This window comes from Podarcis gaigeae (genome assembly GCF_964106915.1).
Source record: "Podarcis gaigeae genome assembly, chromosome: 2".
In the NCBI taxonomy this organism is placed as follows: Eukaryota; Metazoa; Chordata; class Lepidosauria; order Squamata; family Lacertidae; genus Podarcis; species Podarcis gaigeae.
In genome coordinates this window covers 121589151-121615870 of record NC_139679.1, presented here as the reverse complement: position 1 = coordinate 121615870, position 26720 = coordinate 121589151, and the positions used below count along the sequence as shown (strand labels likewise).

The 26720-nt window shown below is 44.5% G+C and overlaps 4 protein-coding genes across 7 annotated transcripts in view; 2 read left to right on the top strand and 2 right to left on the bottom strand.

The window, feature by feature from the left end:
• The window catches only part of LOC310837292 (uncharacterized protein), a 530615-nt gene that overhangs the window by 13337 nt on the left and 490558 nt on the right, over nt 1–26720 (bottom strand). The window contains exon 1 of one of the 2 annotated variants that reach the window (XM_083723612.1): nt 334–400. The exons of the other annotated variant lie outside the window; for it this stretch is intronic. The gene's annotated coding sequence lies outside the window, so the exon portion shown is untranslated. Of the gene's footprint in view, nt 1–333; nt 401–26720 lie in introns of those variants that run through there. 2 annotated transcript variants of the gene reach the window in all.
• The window catches only part of LOC310837592 (uncharacterized protein), a 60378-nt gene continuing 36736 nt past the window's right edge, over nt 3079–26720 (top strand). For 2 of the 3 annotated variants that reach the window (XR_014560587.1, XR_014560588.1), the window contains exons 1-6: nt 3079–3192; nt 6554–7039; nt 7229–7310; nt 8054–8136; nt 9436–9562; nt 10128–12055. Coding sequence is in view for 1 of the 3 variants with exons in the window: in XM_083724429.1 (XP_083580555.1) it covers nt 6644–7039; nt 7229–7310; nt 8054–8136; nt 9436–9562; nt 10128–11062 (1623 nt within the window). In the remaining 2 variants the exon portion in view is untranslated. Of the gene's footprint in view, nt 3193–6553; nt 7040–7228; nt 7311–8053; nt 8137–9435; nt 9563–10127; nt 12117–26720 lie in introns of those variants that run through there. The other variant, XM_083724429.1, reaches the window with a different exon arrangement.
• Nucleotides 3788–26720, bottom strand: part of LOC310837527 (uncharacterized protein) — a 93495-nt gene continuing 70562 nt past the window's right edge. Inside the window, exon 7 of the transcript XR_014560570.1 lies at nt 3788–3899. The gene's annotated coding sequence lies outside the window, so the exon portion shown is untranslated. The remainder of the gene's footprint in view (nt 3900–26720) is intronic.
• LOC310837679 (uncharacterized protein) lies at nt 18373–26648 on the top strand. Its single transcript, XM_083724648.1, has 6 exons — nt 18373–18517; nt 20718–21195; nt 21595–21670; nt 22015–22097; nt 23145–23271; nt 25103–26648. Exons 2-6 carry the CDS (start codon nt 20725–20727, stop codon nt 26248–26250), a joined length of 1905 nt encoding a protein of 634 aa, XP_083580774.1. The 5' UTR covers nt 18373–18517; nt 20718–20724; the 3' UTR covers nt 26251–26648.

Here is a 26720-nt window from a genome sequence, read left to right as displayed (position 1 = left end):
ATGGAGAAGAGAGAACAGATGAACTGTTTGCTCTGGGTGGCGCCTCAAAAATGTGGGCTCTCGCTTAATACCAGACCCAGAAAAGGCCCACCATCCTATGCTATGGGGCGGGGAATCTCAGGCGCTCTTTCTTCCCAGTGCAACACCAGGAATCGCTCACCCCTTTGCATCGTCTCTCCTCCAGCGCTCGGGGTTCCCTTGCACCCCAATGCCCGTTGCATTTGCTTTTAACGCACAGGGGGCCCCCACCATCCCGCCCCCCATTTCCCCCTCCTTCCATCGCCTCCCCCCACTTCCACTGCACCTCCCCACCCAAATGCACTTTGCACTCACCCCGATCCCTTGGAGAGGTGGGCGGGGAAGGGGCGCGAAGGCGGCAGATGGGGGGAGGCGGGAGATGGGGGGCAGGAAGTGGGTGCCTAGCTGCCGTTTCAAGGCATCCGGACTCTCTCCCGTTAACCCTGAGTTGGATTTATTTATTTTGTCTTGCCACTCAAAGTTGACTCCGGCCATCGCCGTTTCCAAATCATTTGGTCCGGCTAAGGCTTTTGGGGTTCCTTCGCTCGCACCCCATACTATAACCTGAGCAAAGCAGGCAGCTGCAAAAGCAGGGGCAACAGCACGAACCTCCTTTGCAAGGTCTGCCTCTCCTGAAGATCCCGCTGCAAATATTTATTTCATGTGCTGAGCAAGGGAAAGAGGTTAAATCGGAGAGAAGAAGGTGGAGGAAAAGGGTGATTTGTGCAATCCGTTTCCTGGCCACTGCCAAATTGTGGGGGTGACCCCAGCCAGGCTTGTTGCTTCATCAGTGCCTGGGAGGAGGAGGAAGAATCATCTGGCGGTGAGTTCCAGAGGCTGTGTGTGTGTGTGTGTGTGTGTGTGGCGTGCTCTGGTCCATGGGGTCACGATGAGTCGGACACAACTAAACAACAACGTGTGTGTGTGTGTGTGTATGTGTGTGTACATATATATATAAACAATTTCAACATAACAATATATAAAACATATCATATTCATCATTCCCCCCTTTTTTCCACTCCCCATCAAACCCTCCCTCCCTCCCCCCAGACTTCCTTCAGCTCCTCTCTGATTTCTCAGCACATGTTATTCTCTGCATATTATAAAGTTATTTCAATCCCTATAGAATCTATCTACCATATTATCAAACAATAAATTTGTGCATGTTTATCCAAAACCTGCCAAGGAGTCCAATTCATTTTGTTGTATTTTTAAGTGCTTTGTGGAAAGTTCCCATTCTTTAAAGTCACAGTTGTCCTTGTCTCGCAGTTTTTATGTCAATTTAGCCAGAGTTCCAGAGACCTTAGAAGTCTAATCCTAGGGACCCCCTTCGATGCAGGACTCTCAACTAAAGCATTCACGAGGGGTCTTTTAATTGTATTTCTATTGTTTCTTTTGTATCTTACATATTGCATCTTAACCACATTTCTACAGAAGTTGAACTGTAATGCAATAGAATGCGAGGAGCAAAAGAAGGAACTACCGTATTTTTTGCTCTATAAGACTCACCTTTTCCCTCCTAAAAAGTAAGGGGAAATGTGTGTGTGTGTTATGGAGCGAATGCAGGTGCACAGCTATCCCAGAAGCCAGAACAACAAGAGGGATTGCTGCTTTCACTGCGCAGCGATCCCTCTTGCTGTTCGGGCTTCTGAGATTCAGAATATTTTTTTTCTTGTTTTCCTTCTCCAAAAACTAGATGCGTCTTGTGTTCTGGTGCGTCTTATAGAGCGAAAAATACGGGTAAAACACAATTAAAACTATTTAATGGGACGGGTGTACCACCTCCCATCTTCAGTCGCAGAAAAAGGAAGAGCCTTGCTCACCATTCAGCTGAGATCTGACTGAATGGGAAATATAAGAGCCATCTTCTAATAGCTAACGGGCTGTCGCGTGGCTTGTATTCTGCTGGTCCAGAGGCCTGGGCTCAAAATAATAGATCCAAATGACCCCAAAAAAAGCAGATTCTGACTAAACTGTGTAAGAGCAGTTTGACAGTGGAATGGGCTTCATCGGGAAGTGGCGGACTCTCCTTCGTTGGCGGTTTTTAAGCAGAGGTTGGTTGGTCTTCTGTCACGGCTGCTTTGAGTTGAGAGTCCTGTGAAATAAAAAAAATTAAGGTCTTATATATATATATACGATAATAAGTGTTTATAAATGTACCAACCAAGCACGTATATAGAGATGTGGACCACATGTCTGGAGCAGCGCAGGAAGACTGCCCTGACACCATTTTGACTCTCAAAATTGACCAAATGTTTTCTCTGCAAGGAGGGAGGGGGTGAGGGAACCTTCCCATTGTCTCAGGAATTGGGAAATCACCATCTCAAAGGAATGGACAGACTACCAGAAAAGGCAATCAGATAAGGCATTATCAGATAACCTGGCAGACAGGAAAAACAACATTCAAATTTCTGTTGTAGACTGCCTTTTCTGTGGTGTAGGTATGATGTTTGTGGGGGTGGACTTGGGGGGTTACACCCCTTCTGTGATGTATGTATGATGTATGGAGGGGTGGTCTGGAGCTCCAGGGCAGGGAATTTAAAATGTCTATAAGGGCTTGCACACCTTTGTTCGAGGTCCTCCTCCTTTCCTGTGTGTAAGGGGCGCACCCTGTTGCAACAGCTTTAATAAAGATCAGGCTTACTAGCTGCTTTGCTTCTCAATATTCTCTGGTTGGCCTCTGTTATTTTCTCCTACCTACAAAGGACTGTATAAGGGCTCTTGTGTCCCCCATAAGGGAATAAGGGCAGATTTTTGTTTATTACACCAGCTTTGCATGGAGTTGGGCTGGATAACCCTTGGGGTTCCCTTTCAGCTCTACAAGCCTATGATTCTACGATGGGGCTTCCTACGTCCTTGCAGAGCCTACTTCACTGCAATCTGTTTCTGGCCAAGGGAGGTGACAGCTCAGAAACCCAGTCAAGGGGATCCCCCCAAAAATGAAGGCATGTGCAGTGCGCCTCCTTCGCTCCTGGCGCAGAGAGGGAGAGAGGCGCGAGCTTGGTGCGCTCGGCTTGCCAAGGGTTAAAAAGAAGTGAGCTGGATTCCTAGAGGGGACGGAGAAATAAAGTGGGGGGGGCCAAGTCCTCCAGAGCAAAAGCACCTCCCTCTGAATTCCCTTCCTGCAAAGGGAGCTGGCGGTGGCTTTTGTGTCTGAAGTGCCGTAGGGATCTGGTGAGTCTTTTTTCCTTTCTTCCATAGCATGCATTGGGGAGAAAGGGGGTGTCCAAGGGCTGCAGGGGGAGCATGCATGGGGAGGTGTTCAGCTAATGCTTGGGGGGGCAGCCACGACCCCCCAAATCAGGGAGCAGAAGTATAGCATCTAGATCAAGGGAAGTAATAGTGCCACTGTATTCTGCTCTGGTCAGACCTCACCTGGAGTACTGTGTCCAGTTCTGGGCACCACAGTTCAAGAAGGACACTGACAAACTGGAACGTGTCCAGAGGAGGGCAACCAAAATGGTCAAAGGCCTGGAAACGATGCCTTATGAGGAACGGCTAAGGGAGCTGGGCATGTTTAGCCTGGAGAAGAGGAGGTTAAGGGGTGATATGATAGCCATGTTCAAATATATAAAAGGATGTCACATAGAGGAGGGAGAAAGGTTGTTTTCTGCTGCTCCAGAGAAGCGGACACGGAGCAATGGATCCAAACTACAAGAAAGAAGATTCCACCTAAACCTTAGGAAGAACTTCCTGACAGTAAGAGCTGTTTGACAGTGGAATTTGCTGCCCAGGAGTGTGGTGGAGTCTCCTTCTTTGGAGGTCTTTAAGCAGAGGCTTGACAACCATATGTCAGGAGTGCTCTGATGGTGTTTCCTGCTTGGCAGGGGGTTGGACTCGATGGCCCTTGTGGTCTCTTCCAACTCTATGATTCTATGATTCTATGAAGTCCCCCCCTCCCTCTCTGCAATGCCAGGGAGGGGGCGAGTTTGCAATAGGTCTTGCAGCTCTAGTCTCCCTTTGCCAGTTTGGGGAGGGGGTGGGTCTTTAAGGCGGGGGAGGGGGGATGGAATGCAAAGAAACCACATTTGGGAATAAGTCGCATCGGTAACAAGAGGTTGTAGCCGGGCGGAAACGTTTGGGCATGGAATACACTTTAAAAAAAAAATAATTAAAAATGAATACCTGACCTATAGAGATGAAAAGAAATAAAGGCCCGTGCGAAATTGAGGGCAGAGGAAAGAAAGCGCTTTTCTCCTGCTGCGATGCATAGTCAGAACTATGGAACTCACGGCTGCAGGAGTCTTAAGATGGGCAGCAACCGTGCTTCCGGCAGTTGCTGGGTGGAGAAAATAATAATAGCCTTCAACATTTCTCCTGTGAAAATAGGGGTGCCCTATTTAGTGGGACGCAGGTGGCGCTGTGGGTTAAACCACAGAGCCTAGGACTTGCTGATCAGAAGTTCGCGGTTTGAATCCCCGCGACGGGGTGAGCTCCCGTTGCTCGGTCCCTGCTCCTGCCAACCTAGCAGTTCGAAAGCACGTCAAAGTGCAAGTAGATAAATAGGTACCACTCCGTCGGGAAGGTAAACGGCGTTTCTGTGCACTTCTCTGGGTCACCAGAAGCGGCTTAGTAAGCCGGCTCCCTCGGCCAATAAAGCGAGATGAGTGCCGCAACCCCAGAGTCGGCCACGACTGGACCTAATGGTCAGGGCTCCCTTTACCTTTACCTTTATTCCTATTTTATTTTATTTTAACCCCACCAATTCCCAGGGTTCCCTGGCAAGAACAATTGATTGTTAAACCACTCTAGGGATGGCAGCCGTGTAACTGGAATGTATGTGTGGGTCAGGGTGGGTGTCTCCTAGCAACCCTCTGCATCCTTAAACCATGGTTCCCAGGATCCTTTGGAGGGCGCCATGACTCTATAAAATATATAGTGCAGACAAGGCCTGTATATTTGTTTTCTTGAGGTTTTTTTTTCTCCCTCTCGTGCTGTGAAGTGTGTGTGCTTAGTTATGCAAAAGCCTCAAAAGGTTGGCGGGAAGCCTGCAAATTCCAACAGGCTCTCCCACCCCATTTTCTTGAGGCTCTATGTGTGTATTATTGAGGCATTTTCCCCTACGTTTGTGGCTTTATGTTATTGTTGTTGAGGTTGTTATTATTGCCATGGGTGTGGGTCTGGGGGGGGGGAGCAGCTTCCCCTCCCGATCAAGTAAATAAATAAAAACACTTAACTAAAAGTAGAAAGCTTTTGACCGATTTTTCTGAGCACTTGGGGTCAACAGAAAGTAATTCAAAACAACTGTTGTCAAGACATTTCATTCCGATTCTGCTAGGCAGAGCCAGACAGAGAATGATGGCAGGTGGGTTTCTTGCCCCCTCCAACATTTAAATCCTGACTACGCCCATGACTGTTGCTATTATTACAACATTTATTACCCAGGGCGGGTTTAGAATTCAATATTTAAAAGAGTTGGAACAAACTGGAGTCACGGGAATAGGGTGGGTCCAGAAAACACATGGATCAGGTGTCAGAGGAGAAGGTGCCAGGGGTGCCCCTCTGGGGAAGGAACTCCCTAACCTAGGATCCGCCGCAAGGATGCCCTCTCTTGTACCACAACCACCTCAAACTCTTGAGGGTGGTGAAACTACAAAGAGGGGTCCCTCTGCCAACCTGAACACCCAAGATGGTCTGTGGGAAGGAGGTGGTTCTTCAGATATTTGGGGCCTAAGTGAGCACCTTAAATAGGGCACCTGAGCTTCAGGTGGCCATGTTGACTCCAGGAGTACCCTCAAGCATATATCACTGGGGGGGGGGTTTAAATGATGTAACATCATCATCATTATTATTATTATTAAACCACCCATCACCCTAAGTTCCATGGGCAAGTTACAACATGAAAACACTACTACTACTACTACTACTTATTATTATTACTACTACTACTATTTATTGAGTTTATATACCGCCCTATACCCAGGGGTCTCAGGACGCTTCACAAAATAAACTCAAGATATAAAACCACAAAATATCAAATAAAAATAAAAACAACAACCCAATAGCCACCCCCAAAACAAAACATTTTAAAAGGGCATAGGGTGTAAATAGCGTCAATCAAAGGCCTGGTTGAAAAGGAACGCTTTTGCCTGGTGCCTAAAGGTGTATAATGAAGGCGCCAGGCGAACTTCCCTGGGGAGAGCGTTCCACAGACGGGGAGCCACTGCAGAGAAGGCCCTGTTCTTACGTTGCCCCCCTTGGAACCTCTCAAGGAGGGGGCATGCGAAGGAGGGCCTCAGAAGATAGGTTCATATGGAAAGAGGTGGTCCTTGAGGTATTGTGGACCTGAGCCGTTGTTTGTTTGTTGTTGTTGTTGTCGTTGTCGTTGTCATTATTATTATGGCATCCATCTGACTGGGTTGCCCCAGCCGCACTGGGCAGCTTCCAGTTTAAAACAACATACAATCACAGAGTCTGGGCTGGTACAGTCTAGCCCTGGTTCCTAGCAAGGTGCATCTATGCTTGCTCAGGGAACATTTTGCTTCTCCTGACAGTGTTTTAAGTTTTACAACAGAATTATGTATTTGCTCTGTAGGTTTGGTAGCAGCTCAAATTAGAACAGACAGAACTTGGCATAAGACAAAGGGATTCCTTCAGATCCTTCGGAGGCTTCCTGAGAGCCCATATGGATGAACAAGACTCGGCTGGCCCTGAAGCAGGAAGGGGCAATGCCATCCAAACTGGGAACAGTGGGGGATTCTGGGAAAACTCTGTGCAGAAGATCCTAGGTGAGGAGGACACCCCCAGCTCAAATGTCCAGAGCCAGCAGTTCAGGCAGTTCTGCTACCAGGAGGCCGAGGGACCCCGAGACGTTTGCAGCCGACTCTACCACCTTTACCGTCAGTGGCTGAAGCCAGAAAGGAATACGAAAGCTCAGATGCTGGACCTGGTGATCTTGGAGCAGTTCTTGGCTATCCTTCCACCAGAGATGGAGAGCTGGGTGAGGGAATGCGGAGCGGAGACCAGTTCCCAGGCGGTGGCTCTGGCCGAAGGTTTCCTCCTGAGTCAAGCTGAGCAGCAGGTGAGAGAGACTTTCCTCTGGATAATCCCAAGGGGCTCAGAACATGAGGGAGACTCTCCCAAAATTCTCTACTAATTGCCCATCCTTTTTTTGAAAAGCACCCCGATACCTTTAAAGTTTTTGCCTCTTGCCATTCCTTTTCTAATCCCTCTCCCCATTCTCTGTTTTGAATCCCTGTTGCTCTTACAGAAAAAGGATCTGTTTTCAGAAATGGGCACTGGCTACTTTGAGGTGAAGAAGACTCAGTTGCAAACCAGAGAAAGGCCACTGGGTAAGGATTAATTCTTTTTTCTCTCTCTGTTCGGTCACATCCTGTTGATTTTGGAACAAATCTGTGAGTCCTTTTCATAGCTGTAAACTTTTCCCTTTTCTTGCAAGGAATCCTACCAGTATAAGGGAATTTCCCTTAAAAAAAAGGTAAACGTTGACAGCTATGGTCTTTTACACTTGGGTCCAAAAGCCCAAGGGAGGAGAGATGTATTTTGACACAACTAAAGTATGAAATGGGTGTAAACATGCACTCAGCAGGTGAGATTGTTTCGAAGGCCCACCTGTAATTAGTAATAATAATAATAATAATAATAATATTTTATTTATACCCCGCCCTTCTGGCTGGGTTTCCAGCCACTCTGGGCAGCTTCCAACAAAACACTAAAATACAATAACCTATTAAACATTAAAAGCTTCCCTAAACAGGGCTGCCTTCAGATGTCTTCTAAAAGTTTGGTAGTTATTTTTTTCTTTGACATCTGGTGGGAGGGCGTTCCACAGGACAGGTGCCACTACCAAGAAGGCCCTCTGCCTGGTTCCCTGTAACTTGGCTTCTCACAGTGAGGGAACCGCCAGAAAGCCCTCGGCGCTGGACCTCAGTGTCCGGGTAGAACGATGGAGGTGGAGACGCTCCTTCAGGTATACTAGGCCAAGGCCGTTTAGGGCTTTAAAGGTCAGCACCAACACTTTGAACTGCTTAACCTCTGAGAGAACGGCTTCCCAAATTACCTTTGTCTCTCGCAGGTGACAAAATGATGCCAGCAGGACCTCCTCATCCATCATTTCATGGTGGCCGAGGGGAAGCAGCGGCTGAGGAACCAGATCAGGTAAGAGGAAGGAGCATTGTGGGGAAAGAGGCTGAAGAGAGGGGCAGTTGGGTGCCTCTGGGCTGGAACGAATTTCTCCCCTCCTCTTTCCTTTGTCAAAGCTGCCCTCAACAAAAGCTGGAAAAGCTATTCAATAAGGTTTATGTGCTGAGAATAAAAGCCGCCTCACCTTAACTAGCCTTCTGAATATCATTAGTATCATTTATCGGGACTTGGAGTTTTATTTATATATTCATCGTTTAATGCTAAAATAGGCTTCTAAGTAGTTTGCAAAACACAGCAAACAGTGGCCAGGAATCACCTAACCACCCCATCAGTTGCACCATAGGACTTTCGCCATTTCCTTCCGCCCCCCCCCCTTATGCCCCTTGAAGTTCGCTTTCGGGCATCCCCCCCCCCCCAAAAAAGGCACTTGGAGAGAGTGAAGAGGGGGTGCTTCCATCTTGCAAACTTGAATGCCCACGCAGACGGAATGATTTGGAGAGCAGACTGTTGAGTTCCACTCATTTATACAATGATTAATGCCCACCATTAAAATGCACAGCAAAAGAATCTCATTAAAACATTAAAATAAGCACGCATAATTAAAATGTGCAGCAAAAAAAATTCCATTAAAAGAACAAACTATATATATATATATATAGTTTGTTGTTTTAATAAAAATTTCTGTTTTGCAATTTTAAATACTCATTTTTACATCCTTAAGCACGTCAAAGAGCAAGTAGATAAATAGGTACCGCTCCGGCAGGAAGGTAAACGGCATTTCCGTGCACTGCTCTGGTTTCACCTCACCAGAAGCAGCTTAGTCATGCTGGCCACATGACCTGGAAAATTTTTCTGTGGACAAACGTCAGCTCCTTCGGCCAGTAAGGCAAGATGAGCCACAGAGTCGTTCGTGACTGGACTTAACTGTCTGTGGCCCTTTACCTTTAAGATATCAATGACTTCCCTTGTAGTCTTTCCATGGTTCATATCACGTATCATAAATCCCTGCCTATTTTACAAAAACTATACCATTCGTTATTCCATTATTGCATCCATCAAAGCTTAATTACACTGTTGAATTTATCTTAATGCTGCCGGAGTTTTCAGCTGTAAACAATTATTTCCCATATATTCAATAAATGTTTTCCAATCTTCTCCAAACGTATGTGCTTCTTGTTCTCTTATGCTATATGTTAAGTCTGCAAGCTGTGCATATTCTGTCAACAACAAACAGTTAACAGGCAGAAAACAACACAGTGATGTGTAAATAATATTTATGCTGTCTAAGAGGAGGGCATTTTTCTTTTTCTTTAGGGTCCAGTTTGCTTTGAAGAGGTAGCAGTTTATTTCACAGATGAGGAGTGGGCGTTGCTGGATGCTGACCAGAGAGCTCTGCATAATGAAGTCATGGAGGAGAACTGTGGGATCATGGCTTTTCTGAGTAAGGCTCCCTGTTGGATCATAATCTCTTTTTTGAAATTCAGTACCTATCTGTGATGATCCTCCAATATTTTGATGTAGCTCAACTAAACATCTCGGGTTCTTACACCCCAACAGATAACCTTGAATGGACAGTATCTGTTGTTTTGACTGTGAATAATCTTTCTCCAGTTTGGCCATTTTGAACAGTGATCAGGCTGGTTTGAGCTGGCCAGGCCTTTTTAAATGTAAGCTTCAGAGTTGTTAGGGGAGCTGGAAGTAGATTCTGTCAGGTTTGTTGTTTTTTATTTTTGCTTCTGTCACTTTCTGGTTGACCAAAGAGACTACTGACATTGGAGATGGAGTAGATACCATGACTGGGCCAAACAAAATCCATCCCAGGTTTCTTGAATCTCAGGTTCCCATAAATATGTTGTGATTCAACAAAGGCAGTGAACCCTGTAGCAAGACCTCACATCGAACTCCCTTCTGTTCTTCTTCTATCACAAATGTTAATTAGCATTGTTCAATAATTTGGGGGCCTATTTCTTCCTGATGCTCTGATCCTTTCCTCTCTTTATTTACAGGTGGTGATAAATCGGAGATTAAGAACAAGGGAGACAACAACAAAATCCCTTATGAACGTTTGGAGTGTAGAGATGGCTTCAGTCAGAGGTTCCATTCCACTTCCCATCAAATAAATCCCACTGGGAAGAAATTATATCAGTGCTCAGAATGTGGAAAGAGCTTCAGTCAGAGCTCAAATCTCACTTCCCATCAAAGAATTCATACAGGGGAGAAACCCTATCAGTGCTTGGAATGCGGAAAGAGCTTCAGTCGGAACTCGCACCTCACGTCCCATCAAAGAATCCACACCAAGGAGAAGCCATATTACTGCTTGGAATGTGGAAAGAGCTTCACTCGAAACTCAAATCTTACTTTACATGAAAGGATTCACAGAGGGGAGGAACCATTTAAATGCCTGGAATGTGGAAATAGCTTTAATTCCAAGAGAAGTCTCACTTCCCATCAAAGAGTTCATAGTGGGAAGAAACCGTATCAGTGCTTAGAATGTGGAAAAAGCTTCAGCTGGAAGGAAAGTCTCACTTCCCACCAAAGAATTCATACAGGGGAGAAACCATATCAGTGCTTGGAATGTGGGAAGAGCTTTAATACAAGCACAAACTTCCGTCGACATCAGAGAATTCATAGTGGGGAGAAGCCGTATCAATGCTTGGAATGTGGGAAATGCTTTAATACAAGCACAAACTTCCATAGTCATCAAAGTATTCACCGTGGGGAGAAACCATTTCAGTGTCAAGAGTGTGGGAAAAGTTTCAGTCGGAAGGAAAGTCTCACTTCCCACCAAAGAATCCATACTGGCGAGAAGCCGTATCAGTGCGTGGAATGCGGAAAGAGCTTCAGCCAGAGCTCCAATCTCACTTCCCATCAAAGAACTCACAGTGGGGAGAAACCATATCAATGGCTGTATACAAATTTATTTTTAGGAGATTTTATTTAATACACGGGTGAGGATTGCAATAGGATCTCATCATTTGCCAATGGAGCGAAAAAGTTGCTGCTGTTTCTCAAAACCATGAACTGCATTTTCAGTGCCCAGTATTACTTCATTTCAAATAATAATAATAATAATAATAATAATAATAATAATAATAATAATAATTTATTTATAGCCCGCCCTCCCCGGCCAAAGCCGGACTCAGAGTGGCTAACAACAGCTCTGCGAGGTACATGTCATTGGCCAAGGGGTTGAATACCTTCTTCATGTCTGGAGAGAGGATAAAGAGAGATTCGGCAACACTGATGAGGTAGCCATCAACCCAGGGGTTTTCTTTGGCCCAGCAATTCATGTACTTAAAGAGCCTCCAAGTTGCGAATTTATGATGCTCCTGATCGCCATCATCATCTCAGCATGTCTAGGATGGTGGTGGCATCAGATTGTGGCTCCTCCTCATGTCTGCTGAACACACAGGACATCTGCCAGAAAAGCCACAAGTTTGAGGTTTTCCTCTGTGAGAAGGTAAAGGAAAGGACTCCCATTAGGAAGAAAGAGTTCTCTGTTCATCATACCTGAGAGGTGGTTGGGTGCAACAGCAAGCAATGTTTATTTCCTTCAGCAACTCCAGTTATCATCTGCACCTGTATGATACATGGAAGAAGGCTTAGATTGAACCAAGATTCTGAATAACATGGCTCAACCCAGTGCCAGCATCTTCCACCTTATTCCATGCTACATGCACAAAGCACCAGATCTTCGCCAGTGGGGCACTTTTGTCAGTGTCTCGCATATTTTCCTTGAGCAGCTGACACTGTTTTACTTCCTTCCTGGTGTTAACTGAGATTCAGTCTGTTATAGCAGTCGGCATATTTTTGAAACCATGCTGGGCGGCCGTGTCTCCAGTCAAGGCCTTGCGACCCTCTTCACCTGAGGCCTTCACCCCACAGATTGTCGAGTTTCACATGACCAAGAAGACTTGTTCTTCTTCCTCAAGATGTATAACCTGCCTACCGATCTGTCACCTTTCGGACCTTTCCCCTTAGCTATTATTGAATGCAAATGTGTGTTTTTTAATGATATTTTATTAAATTTTTAACAAGAAAAAAGTTACAAGACGATAAACAAAAAACACAAGAAAAATACAAAAACCAAAATTTAACAAAGAAAGAAAAAGAAAAAAGAAAAATCCCTCTTTTTAATTTTTTACCGTTCATTTTACTTATTTTCCTGACTTCCTCACACCTCCCTTTTTTGTATTACATTAAAAAATTGGTTCAGCAAATTAATACCCTCTTAATTTACCCTTACAGTAATTATTTATCCTCACATATTATAGCTTCAAATTTTTGTCTAATATCAATCCATTCTTGTATATTCTTCATAAGAATATGAATGCAAATGTATCTATTGTAACATAAAATGTACTGTAAAGTACGTTGACGTTGTAAATACGTTTTGTTTACAAATAGTGTTATGGTATACTAGGGTGTGATGCCCTTATGTGCCCCCCCCCGCTCCCAAGAATCCTCAGGAGAGAATGAAGTCTCCAGAGATTCCTGATGATCCCTGTTCTCAGAGTGAGTTGGAGTTCTTGTGATAGGATCACTTCTTAGCTGAAATTCCTCTCTGCCTATTGATGTCAGGCAGGCAGTTTTGCTGTACTCTTTTCGGCGCCGGCTCAACGTATGTTTGTTCAGGCAAACCTTTTCAGATGCATGGATGTTGATGTGTTTCAATCTTATATTGTTAATGTTAACATTTTTACGGTTTTAACTTTGCTGTTTAATTTAAAAGTTTTTTATTGTTTTCAATGTTTTTTAATTGATAACTTTGACACTTCTGGTAAACCGCCTAAGAGGTTTCGTTACCATCCGGTGGCGTATAAAGTTTTGTTAAATATAAATAAATAAAAACCACCCACTCCAATGTGTGTATAGGGGAAGGGCTTAGAAACCTGTTTTGTTTTGTTTTTCTGAACACTTGCAATAGGCACTCTCGCAGCCAAAGTGTGAAAAAAATAAATACCGCTTTTCTTTGGCTTTATGTGCCTGTTGCCTGCTGTAAGCATAGCAGCTCAACACAACCTATTATTTGGATCACAACTGGATTTGGGAGTTTGCATAAGCATTGAAGCATGCTGGGATCGCCCTCTCGCTTTGGCCCTTACTATGGTTTTTGAGATTAATTTAAAGACCAGACTTCCTGTCTCCCAAGATGAAATAAAGCAAGAACTGATAGTGGTGGACATTAGGAGACAGAAGAGCAATGTCCAGCCACTTTTGATTGATGGGGTCCGTGTGGAGAGGGTAACAACGTTCAGATTTTTGGGTATTGAATTACAAGAGGATCTGTCCTGGAGTGTCAACACAAGGGGGCTTGTGAAGAAGGCGCAGCAGAGACTGTACTTTTTGAGAATCCTAAGGAGAAACCATCTTCCGCTTGCCTTCTATCACTGTGCCATTGAGAGCGTGCTCACTTATGGCTTATGTGTGTGGTACGGAAGCTGTACTACCCAGGACAGGATGGGGTTGTGCAGAGTTGTGAAGGCAGCAGAGAGCATTGTTGGCTGCCCACTCTCCACCTTAGAGCAGATTTATGCCACAAGGTGCCATAGGAAGGCACTGAACATAGTAAAAGATCCATCGCATCCTGGTCACTGTCTCTTCGAGCTCCTGCCGTCGGGACGGAGATACAGGACGATGAAGACAAGAACGAGCCGTCTCAAGAACAGCTTCTTCTCCAGAGCGATCTCGGCCCTGAAAACTTGGACTTTGAAAGTCATTTAATCTTCCTTGCTCAATTATACTGTATTGTTTTAATTAGTGTTTTTATAGTTGTTCTGATTTTGAGTGGAGTGCCCTACCTGGGTGGATGGAGCAGCCAAGTAATTTCGTTGTCCCCGAGAGGGGGCAATGACAATAAAGATATTATTATTATTATTATTATTATTATTATTATTATTAATTAGCAGTACAGTGGTACCTTGGTTCTCAAACTTAATCCATTCTGGAAGTCCGTTCCAAAACTAAAACGTTCCAAAACCAAGGGGCGCTTTCCCATAGAAAGTAATGCAAAATGGATTAATCCATTCCAGACTTTTAAAAACAACCCCTAAAACAGCAATTTAACATGAATTTTACTATCTAACAAGACCATTGATCCATAAAATGAAAGCAATAAGCAATGTACTGCAGTCACACAATCACTTAATCAGTAGCTGAACTGGGTTCCACACTTGTTGTTGTTGTTGTTGTTTAGTCGTTTAGTCGTGTCCGACTCTTCGTGACCCCATGGACCAGAGAACGCCAGGCACCTCTGTCCTCCACTGCCTCCCGCAGTTTGGTCAAACTCATGCTGGTAACCTCGAAAACACTATCCAACCATCTCGTCCTCTGCCATCCCCTTCTCCTTGTGCCCTCCATCTTTCCCAACATCAGGGTCTTCTCCAGGGAGTCTTCTCTTCTCATGAGGTGGCCAAAGTACTGGAGCCTCAGCTTCACAATCTGTCCTTCCAGTGAGCACTCAGGGTTGATTTCCTTCAGTATGGAGAGGTTTGATCTTCTTGCAGTCCATGGGACTCTCAAGAGTCTCCTCCAGCACCATAATTCAAAAGCATCAATTCTTCGGCGATCAGCCTTCTTTATGGTCCAGCTCTCACTTCCATACATCACTACTGGGAAAACCATAGCTTTAACTATACGAACCTTTGTTGGCAAGGTGATGTCTCTACTTCTCAAGATGCTGTCTAGGCCTGTCATTGCCCTTCTCCCAAGAAGCAGGCGTCTTTTAATTTCGTGGCTGCTGTCACCATCTGCAGTGATCATTGAGCCCAAGAAAGTAAAATCTCTCACTACCTCCATTTCTTCCCCTTCTATTTGCCAGGAGGTGATGGGACCAGTGGCCATGATCTTCGTTTTTTTGATGTTGAGCTTCAGACCATATTTTGCGCTCTCCTCTTTCACCCTCATGAAAAGGTTCTTTAATTCCTCCTCACTTTCTGCCATCAAGGTTGTGTCATCTGCATATCTGAGGTTGTTGATATTTCTTCCGGCAATCTTAATTCCGGCTAGGGATTCATCCAGCCCAGCCTTTCGCATGATGAATTCTGCATATAAGTTAAATAAGCAGGGAGACAAAATACAGCCTTGTCGTACTCCTTTCCCAATTTTGAACCAATCAGTTGTTCCATATCCAGTTCTAACTGTAGCTTCTTGTCCCACATAGAGATTTCTCAGGAGACAGATGAGGTGATCTGGCACTCCCATTTCTTTAAGAACTTGCCATAGTTTGCCGTGGTCGACACAGTCAAAGGCTTTTGCATAGTCAATGAAGCAGAAGTAGATGTCTTTCTGGAACTCTCTAGCTTTCTCCATAATCCAGCGCATGTTTGCAATTTGGTCTCTGGTTCCTCTGCCTCTTCTAAATCCAGCTTGCACTTCTGGGAGTTCTCGGTCCACATACTGCTTGAGCCTTCCTTGTAGAATTTTAAGCATAACCTTGCTAGCGTGTGAAATGAGTGCAATTGTGTGGTAGTTGGAGCATTCTTTGGCACTGCCCTTCTTTGGGATTGGGATGTAGACTGATCTTCTCCAATCTTCTGGCCACTGCTGAGTTTCCCAAACTTGCTGGCATATTGAGTGTAGCACCTTAACAGCATGATCTTTTAAAATTTTAAATAGTTCAGCTGGAATACCATCACTTCCACTGGCCTTGTTATTTGCAGTGCTTTCTAAGGCCCATTTGACTTCACTTTCCAGGATGTCTGGCTCAAGGTCAGCAACCACACTACCTGGGGTATACGAGACATCCATTTCTTTCTGGTATAATTCCTCTGTGTATTCTTGCCACCTCTTCTTGATGTCTTCTGCTTCTGTTAGGTCCTTTCCACTTTTGTCCTTTATTATGGAAATCTTTGTACGAAATGTTCCTTTCATATCTCCAATTTTCTTGAACAGATCTCTGGTTCTTCCCATTCTGTTGCTTTCCTCTATTTCTTTGCATTGCTCGTTTAAGAAGGTCTTCTTGTCTCTGGTTCCACACAGTCGCGCACAAAAAAGAGCCGCAAAAACAAAAATGCAAAATAGATAGCAAGAACAGACAGACCTCAGCGTAACACTCAAATCGGGAGTATGGCACTCAAATCGGAAGCATAACACTCCAAATGGAAGTGTGGCACTCAAAACAGAGCACATTTGAGTTCCGAAAAAAAAGTTTGCAAACCAGAACACTTACGAGTTTGCAATGTTTGGGTTCCAGGTTGTTTGAGCAGCAAGGTGTTTGAGAACCAAGGTACCACTGTACAGAGTTTGACCAGGCCCCTTGTCCAAAAACTTGCCCTCTTTTTCTGCATTTATTTCTGTTTTGCTTAATATCTAGTGTTCATTGGGAGTGTTGGGCTGATGGGAACCTAGCCACTGTTACCATGGGTTTGAATGATATTGTTTATACATGCTTTAGCCCCACTGAAATCCATGAGACTAAAAGCAGTCCTGTGGCAACTTAAAACAGTAAGAAATTGATTCAGACAGAAACTCTCATGGGCTACAAACCCCTTCATCTGATGCATGAAATGCTATCCTCAGTTATGTGTATCCCCATGCTTATGTTCCTGACAGTGTCTATTCGTGCATACACAATGCAGTTGTCGATAACAGATATCCTAGCACTGGAATGTCAGGTTTAACTTTTCCCATTGCTGATGGTGAGCATATTCCTCAAAACCATTGCATGAAATAAAAATAAAATATCCTAGATCTTCATGAAGCAATAATTCATAGAGTGTGGTAACGTGGCTGCTGCTGTCTTCTTCCAATTAGGAGCCTTCTAATTAGGTCACAGTTCCTATGCTGAAATAGTCTGTTTCACCAAGAAATCAAAAATTTAAAGACCTGCCTCCCTCAAATACCGAGAGCTGCAGTTTACCCTTTATAGACCACCTACAGTTTCCAGCACCCTTTGCAAACTGCAGTTCCTGGGATTCTCATGCAGGGAGTGTGTGTGTAAAAACGTGATTTAAATGTACTTGGCTGTGCAAAACACCCATCTCAACTCCTAATTTGGAAATGGGAAATCACACGGCACCCTTTCAACTGCTTTGATGGGGGCAGCCCTGTGTGCTCCACCACAGTTCCCAAAACAACAAACCTCTGGTTACGTGAAACATTCAATAAACACACAAGACGTAACCAGCTGCACATTTGAAAAAAATAATATATACTATTCATTGTATTGAATTGTAGATTTCAACAGAAGTAGCTCATAAAGTTCAACAAAACAAGTAGAAGACCCAGTGGATCAGTTCATTCTCTAATCACTTTATTCCTTTCACAGAGGAATATTAGCCTTTTTTCGCCGTCCTAGGCTTCATCAGTAGTACAAACTACTATGCTATAAGATCCACTGTCCTGTAATATCATATATGAGTTTGTACTACTGGTGAAGCCTAGGACGGCGAAACAAGGCTAATATTCCAGAAATCCTTGTCTTATCGATTCTGTGAAAGAATTCTGTGGAACTGCAACAACCTTTTGTGTGGATTGTTGGACTCTACGAACCGACAGGTGGAATAGACACTTTCACATATATGGACCTTATGCATAAACTGATTAGAGAATGAAGTGATCCACTGAGTCTTCTACTTGTTTCGTTGAACATGAGCTACTTCTGTTGAAATCTACAATTCCATACAAAGAATAAAGGTACCCCTGCCCGTACGGGCCAGTCTTGACAGACTCTAGGGTTGTGCGCTCATCTCACTCTAGAGGCCGGGAGCCAGCGCTGTCCGCAGACACTTCCGGGTCACGTGGCCAGCGTGACGAAGCTGCTCTGGCGAACCGGCACCGGAGCAACACACGGAAACGCCGTTTACCTTCCCGCTATAAAGCGGTACCTATTTATCTACTTGCACTTAAGGGTGCTTTCGAACTGCTAGGTTGACAGGAGCTGGGACCGAACAACGGGAGCTCACCCCGCTGTGGGGATTCGAACCGCCGACCATGCAATCGGCATGTCCTAGGCACTGAGGTTTTACCCACGGCGCCACCTATACAAAGAATTCTTTGTATCCCCTATACAAAGAATAGTATATATTATTTTTTCAACTGTACAGCCGGTTACATCTTGTGAACTACAGTTCCCAGCACCCTTCGCAAACTATATTTCCCAGGGGCTGAAATGCGCTGGGCAGTGCCAGAAGGGGGAGGTGGTTGGATCTGCTGCTTGGATCTGATTAAGCGGAGGCGCCCAGGAATGGAACCCGGGGACCATCTGCACGCCCAGCAGGGGCCCTTTGACCAGCGACGTGGCTCCCTAGAGGGGACAGGAAGTGGCAGGGCGGAAGCGCGCTGGCAAAACATCCGGCCTCCGAAGCCTCTTCCTCCCTGGCTTCACTCTCGAGCTGGAGAAAGCGGCCTTTGTCTCTCCTGGACGCCCCGTCCTCGCTCTCCCTTCCGGCACCCGGTGAGCCCCATCTCTGTGACGCGCGTTTTTGGGAAGTGGGGTCCCCGGGAGGTGGGGGGTGTTTTTGGGTGCCGAGGGGGTCAGGGGGACACACCCCGAGTCCCCGGATCAGGTGGTGGAAATTCTCTCCCTGCCTCCCTGTCTCTGCAAAGCCAAGCCAGGTTTATATATAAATGTAGATAGATAGATAGATAGATAGATAGATAGATAGATAGATAGATAGATGTTGGCATTAAGTTACTAGGTTGCCAGATGCACAAATTGACGCTGTGCTTCTGCCCATCAAAGGAGGTCATAGGGGGTGGAAGTTCTGTCCCTCCCTCCCTGTCTCTGCAAAGCCAAGCCAGGTTTACAGATAAATGCAGAGATAGATAGATAGATAGATAGATAGATAGATAGATAGATAGATAGATGTCGGCATTAAGTTGCCAGATTCACAAGTTGGTAGCAGTGCTTCTGCCCTTCTAAGGAGGTCATGGGGGTGGAAGTTCTGTCCCTCCCTCCCAGTCTCTGCAAAGCCAGGCCTGTTTATAGATAAATGTAGGTAGACAGACAGACAGATAGTCAGACAGATAGATAGGCAGACAGATGTCAGCATTAAGTTGCTAGGTTGCCAGATTTGCAAGTTGGCAGCAGTGCTTCTGCCCATCAAAGGAGGTCATAAGAATCATGGACTTGTAGAGTTGGAAGGGACCCAAAGGACAATTTTTCAGGGTTAAGCCTTATCTCAGGCTACAGATACTGTGCCCTCCTCACATTGCCCTCAGCTGTTTCAATCCTGCTCCCCCAAACCATTGCTCCAGAATGAAAGGCAGAAGGGGGGACACCACCCACGCAAAGCAAGTTTCTCCCCGCCCTCCTCTATGTTTGGATGGCTTCATTCCTCTCTTCTTGTTCTCCTTTTGCAGCAGAAGGAAAGACACAACCCGTTTTGCCAGCCTTGAGAAGCGGCATAAAAAAATCCCCAAAAGTCTGGGCAGTGTCACATTTTGAACTCGCCTTATTCTGTTTGCTCACGGACTGCCCTGCTCCAGTCACTGATGCAACAAGATAAACCTACCTCATATAGTGGGTGTGAAACTGGAGAAAAGACAGTAAAATGACCGCAGAAGGGCTTTTGCTTCCTTTAAGGAGAGTGATGCATCTTCGAACGGCATAGAGCCGTGTTTTTCTGACTGCCACTCACAAATTTGTACAGCTCCGACCGATCTTAATGTGATCTGATTACTGCAATCCTGTGTCCACTTTAACTCTCATGTAAGACGCATTCTGAGTAGACATGCATGCCATTCTGTTGCAATGTACGAAAGCCCCACATGAAGCACTCAAGGGTCAAGCTGTATTTTCAGTAAGGCTTTATTCCAGTTGCAGTTTTGTATCATTATAAAGCAGTCTTCTTACATCCAAAAATCAGCATACACAGGTGTCACTACATATAGGGAAGATGCCAGAGAGGGGAAGCCAGCCATACTTTTTTATACTAAGTGGCTATAGACCAATTAGGCAATGCCCATGTCACATGATGCTGAGTCAGCATTTCCACCTAGCACAGAGTGTTAACTCCTTGATGCCCACAACACTACAGCACATTCTGCTGTAAGTTAACTATACACTGAATTCTTAATGAACTTCTGGACAGCCTCTTTGTAGCTTGTTTTTGTTTTTTGAATTTGCCATTTCTTTGGAGGGGAAGAGATTCTTTAGCACCCACCCAGAAAACTCCGTAGAGGTATTTGAAGAAAATAACCTGTTCCTAATCTAAGATGTACAGGAAAGCTGCATTCTGGTTGCTAGGATGAAATGTGCATTAAATCAGAGGAGGAAATGGCAGCCTTTTAGGTCCCCAGGGATGCCTAACTATTGCCTGGCGTCCAAACAACTCACCTGTCAATCACAGCTCCAACTTCAATCTTTTTTTAAAAAAACACGGTAAGGTAGTGAGAAACCAGACCAGCTCCTCTTGTGTCTCAGACTGAAACAGCCTCACCTCACAGAGTGAGGTTAAGGGTCTATGACCCGCACTTTGAGAATGGCCTACTTAGAAGGTGGGCTGCATATTTTACTTGAAATTTTTTCTTCCTGAAGGGCTATTACATCACTATAATATATCCCAGGTTTCTGAAGATACTTCATCAGGTAGTATTTTTCCTCTCCTTACCGCATAGTAATCCCATAACGAAACAATGTCTTGGTTAATTAGGCAGAAAATGGCAGAAGAGCAAAGGAGTTCCTTTCGACTTCCTGGAGGCTTCCTTGGAGCACAGAAGAGAAAGGAAGACACGGCTGGCCCTGAAGCAGGAAGAGGCTACGATGCCATCAAGACTGAGAGCCGTGGGAGATTCTGGGGAAAGTCAGTGCAGAAAATCCCGAGTGAGAAAATCACTCTCGGCTCAAATGTGCAGAGCCAGCAGTTTAGGCAGTTCTGCTACCAGGAGGCCAAGGGACCCCGAGAGGTTTGTAGCCAACTCCACCATCTTTGCTGCCAGTGGCTGAAGCCAGAAAGACACACAAAGAAGGAGATCCTAGACCTGGTGATTCTGGAGCAGTTCCTGGCTGTCCTTCCACCGGAGATGGAGAGCTGGGTGAGAGGCTGTGGAGCAGACACTTGTTCCCAGGCTGTGGCCCTGGCTGAAGGTTTCCTCCTGAGCCAGGCAGACAACAAGCAGGAGGAGGCACAGGTGAGTGTTCTATCTAGATAGTTCCCAGGGGGTTCAGAACATGAGGGAGGGTATCTTAAAACTCTGCTGTCCAGATCCCATTAGGACAGGGGTAGGCAAACAAAGGCCCAGGGACCGGATCCGGCCCAATCACCTTCTAAATCCAGCCTGCAGACGGTCCGAGAATCAGTGTGTTTTTACATTAGTAGAATGTGTTCTTTTATTTAAAATGCATCCCTGGGTTATTTGTGAGGCATAGGAATTTGTTCATTCCCCTCCCCCCCCCCAAAAAAAATCCGGACTCCCACAAGATCTGAGGAACGGCCCCCGCTGAAAAGGTTTGCTGACCCCTGCATTAGGATTTTGCTCCTGTCATTCCTTCTCCCCATTCCTTGTTTTGATTCTTCCTTACTGTTTCAGAGACAGAATCAGTTTGCAGAAAGGAGCACGGTTTTTCCTAAGATGGTTCCATCTGGTACCAAACAGAGTCCACTTGGTAAGGATGAATGGGATGTATATCAGTTTGGTCTCCCTCTGTTGAGTGCAAAATAAATCTAGGAGCTCCTTTAATATTTGGAACAAAAGACACTGTTTTCCACTGCTTAAACATGCATTTATTTCCAATACATGGGAACCAGCACTTTTGAGTTGAGAACAAAAGCCCAAAGTAGTAGAAATGCGTTTTCAGACAACGGAAATACAAACACATATAAACACATTTCTTTATTAAACACTAAAAAATAAAACTTTTTCCAAGGCCTGTGTGTACTTAGGCATGCATTTGTTAATCTCTGAGACCATCAAGTGCTACTGGCTTGCCACTAACTTTGTCTCTCACAGTTGACAGGATGATGCCGGCAAGACCTCCTCAGCCATCTCTTCTTCACAATGGAAGGGAAGCAGCTTCTGTGGCACGGGAGCAGGTATGGGGAGCAAATCAGTATGGGGGGGAGAATTGGGGAAAGCCATGGTGCCGCTGTCCCCTCCTCACCTCCCTAGGCCTGAATTAATTGTTTTTTCTTAGTAGTAGCAGTAGTATTGCTTATGAATTTAAACAACGCTTAATGCTAACGTAGGCTTCTAAACAGTTGACAACATACGAAAAGTGGTTACAGAAAGAATAAGCTCGAGACAGCCATCGTTAAAACATGCAATGAAGCGTTTCCCTTAAAACACCCATAATGGTGGACTTGCCCTAAAGTGAAGGCCTTCTGGGAAATGATATATAATGAGTTGAAAAAGGTATTTAAGTATACCTTCACTAAGAAACCAGAGGCTTTCCTCCTGGGTATTGTCGACCAGAAGGTGTTAAAGAAGGACCGAACATTTTTTATGTATGCAACAACGGCAGCAAGGATACTCATCGCTAAGAATTGGAAAACACAAGATCTACCCACACTGGAAGAGTGGCAGATGCAGCTGATGGACTATATGCAATTGGCGGAGATGACTGGCAGAATCCGAGACCTGGGAGAAGAAAGGATTGAAGAAGATTGGAAGAAATTTAAGATTTATTTACAAAAATATTGTAATTTGGTTGAATGTTAAGAAGGATGCTTGATCATAAATAATTGGCCACCACTAAACTAGACTGGAACTTGATGATAAGTGAGATTAAGGAAAACATAAACCTTTCGGAGAATTGCTAGACTATACTTAAATGAGTGGATATAAGATTGTAAACAAGATGATAATTTGCTTGAAAAAACTTTTTAACAATGTAAGTGGGAGCAGGAGACGTGAGGAAGTCCAAACAAGTTATGAAATTTTGTTATGATATAAGTAATGTTGTTTATTATCTATGTATTTCTTTTATTTAAAAATAATAATAAATATTTATTTAAAAAAACACCCATAATTAAAATGCGCAGCACGAAAATGGCATTAAAAAACACAACAATTAATAGATAATGAAGAGCAGGTAATCCACATGCTTTCTCTGAGGTGGAAACATTTCCTTTTTCTTTTAGAGTCCAGCAACCTTTGAGGATGTGGCTATACATTTCACGGATGAGGAGTGGGTGTTGCTGGATCCTGACCAGAGAGCTCTGCATACAGAAGTCATGGAAGAGACCTGTGGCATCATGGTGTCTCTCGGTAAGTCTCTGTTGGGTCACAAGAACTGTTTTGAAAATCGGATGTGTGATGAACCAATGGTATTGTGATGGAATTCAACCGCACCCACTACAGCGCAGGTGGCCCTGTGGTCTAAACCACTGAGCCTCTTGGGCCTGCCGATCGGAAGGTTGGTGGTTCGAATCCCCGTGACGGAGTGAGCTCCCATTTGCTCTGTCCCAGCTCCTGCCAACCTAGCAGTTCGAAAGCACGCCAGTACAAGTAGATAAATAGGTACCACAGCAGCAGGAAGGTAAACGGCGTTTCGGTGCGCTCTGGTTTCCATCACTGTGGACAAACGCTGGCTTCCTCGGCCTGAAAGTGGAGATGAGCGCCACAACCCCATAGTCGCCTTTGACTGGACCTAACTGTACAGGGGCCATTGCCTTTATTCTAATGCCCCTGCAGTTAACCTGGAATGGAAAACGATCAACCGTTTTGTTTCTGAATATGATGATGATGATGATAGTTTATTACTTGTACCCTACCCATCTGACTGGGTTTCCCCAGCCCCTCTGGGCAGCTTCCAACATAATATAAAACAGGCATGTACCACGGGTCAATTGCGATTGACCGGTCGATCGCGGGGGCGTTCCAGGTCGATCTTGGTATTTAGTAAAGTGATCACCTGGATGGTCCTTATCGATCTCCTTAAGAAAGCTCAACAATTCCTGGCAATGACAGTGGGTAGATCACAACCAGTTTTTTCATACTTGGAGTAGATAGCAGTCTCTCGGTAGTTGGACATATATATAAAAACAACATGATACATCAGATATTGGAAATAGCCTGATTCAGGGCTGCTTTCAGATGTCTACGGAAGGTCATATAATTGATTGCATGTTTATTTATTTTTGTTTAAATAATACAGAAAAAACAAAACAACAACAAAAAAGATTGAAAACAATCCAAAAACATTGTAAACAAATATTACATACTTATCATATAACACACACACACACACACACACACACACACAGCCTCCTTATGGAAGGTCATATAATTGTTTCTCTCCCCTGGGCACGTGCCTCTACCAAGAAGGCCCTCTGCCTGGTTCCCTGTAACCCATGGCCAAATTTCAGCTGTCTATAGCAGTGGTTCTCAAAGGGTTTGGCACACCAGCCTGTGTTGCAGGAGAGGATGGCAAGTGTAGTGGGAAGATTAAAAGACAATCGAAGAAAAATTTAAACACTTCAGTGTAGCGTATAGTAGAGTGTGGTATCTGGATAAATATCTTATCAAAATATCTTTTCTGACAGATATGAAAGATCAAAAAAGAGAAAGCCTTCTTTGTGTTGATGAGGATACAAGTCTTTGCTTGTCTCAAAGTAGACCTAATATAAAAGCAAGCTCACACCTCTCATTGAGTTTGCATACATACTTAAGGCACCTACGCAAGAGGCTAACTTATAATTAAATTTTGTAAATGATGCCTGTTCTTATGTAACTACATTCTTTGATACTTTCGGGGTGTCCCATGATCATACTATAAAGTAGTTGTGTTCTATTTTATAAATCAAGCACTGATACAGGTGATTTCTTTTGTTTTTCCAATGTATTTCTTATCAATAAAAAAAATGGTTTGGCGTGAGCAAATTTTTATTCTGAAAGTGTGGCCCAGAGACGAAGTTTGAGAACCAGTGGTCTGTAGCATGGCACCTGTTCCGCCAGTTAAGGGGTAGTTAATTCTGTAGAAAGCTCTGCATCGCATCAAAGTCCCTTCAGTTTGTTCTTTTATCACAACTGTTTTTTGGCATGGCTCAGTAATCACTTTTTCATCCAGTGATTCTAATCAGTTCTGTTCTCCTTGCAGAAGGTGAAAAATTGGAAACCAAGAATAAAAGAACCCACAACAATAATCACGGAGTGGGGGAGCTGAATATATATTTGGAGAAAGAAGAGGTCTTCAGTCAGAGCTCTCAACAAGAAACTGACAGCGAGGAGAAACCATATCAGTGCTTGGAATGTGGTAGGAAGTTTAGCAGGAAGTCAAGTCTCACTAAGCACGAAAGAATTCACACTGGCGAGAAACCATATATATGCTTGGAATGTGGAAAGAGCTTTCGCCAAATCGCCCATCTCACTTCCCACCAAAGAGTTCATACAGAAAATAAACCGTATCAGTGCTTGGACTGTGGAAAGAGCTTCAGCCAGAAGTCAAGTCTCACTGCCCATCAAAGAATTCATACAGGGGAGAAACCATATCAGTGCCTGGAATGTGGGAAGCACTTCAGTCAGATCGCTCATCTCACTTCCCACCAAAGAATTCATACGGGGAAGAAACCATATCGGTGCATGGAATGTGGGAAGTGTTTCAGTCAAAGCTCCCATCTCACTTCACATCAAAGAGTTCACACCTTGGAGAACCCATATCATTGCTTGGACTGTGGGAAGAGCTTCAGCCAAAAGGCAACTCTCACGGCCCATCAAAGAATTCATACAGGGGAGAAACCGTATCAGTGCTTGGAATGTGGAAAGCGCTTCATTCAGAGGGTCCACCTGAGTTCACATCAAATAATTCATACAGGTGAGAAACCATATCAATGTTTAAATTGTGGAAAGAGCTTTAATTTAAGGGCAAACTTATATAATCATCAAAGAATTCATACAGGGGAAAAACCATATCAGTGCTTGGAATGTGGAAAGCGCTTCAGTCGGAAGGATAATCTCACTTCCCATCAGATAATTCATACGGGGGAGAAACCATATCAGTGCTTGGAGTGTGGGAAGAGCTTCAGCTTAAAGCAGAATCTCAATTCCCATCAAAGACTTCATAACGGAGAGAAACCATATCAGTGCTCCGAGTGTGGGAAGAGCTTCAGCCGGAACCACCGTCTCACTTCCCATCAAAGAATTCATTCAGGGGAGAAGCCGTATCAGTGCTTGGAATGTGGGCAGAGCTTCCGCTGGAAAGAAACTTTCCTTTCCCATCAAAGAATTCATGATGGAATGATATTATAAAAACAGTGACAGCTGGCAGTCACTGGACCTGGCTGTGCCACAAAGTGTGCATCTGAACCCACAAGTTTGTCCGGCATTCATGTAAGATATTCAGAATATTTAAGACCTGGGACAGCTCAGTCGGTAGAGCACGAGACTCTTAATCTCAGAGTTGTGTGTTAGTGCTCCATGTTGGGCAAAAGATTCTTGCATTGCATGGCGTTGGACTAGATGACGCTCGTGGTCCCTTCCAACTTTATAGATCTATGAGCGTCTTTACTGGAGTTAAACATGCATCCATTATGAATATCTGTTTCTGTCCTTAACCTTATGCCCCATAAAGATGTTGCACACATCAGAGAAATAATAAAAAAAAGATTGTTTTATTAAATGAAATAAAAACGACACAGAATACTGGAGGGGTGCTGTTTTCGTTTGCTATTACAGTATTATGTCTCATGCTGTTGTTGTTTTAGTATTGTAAACTGCCC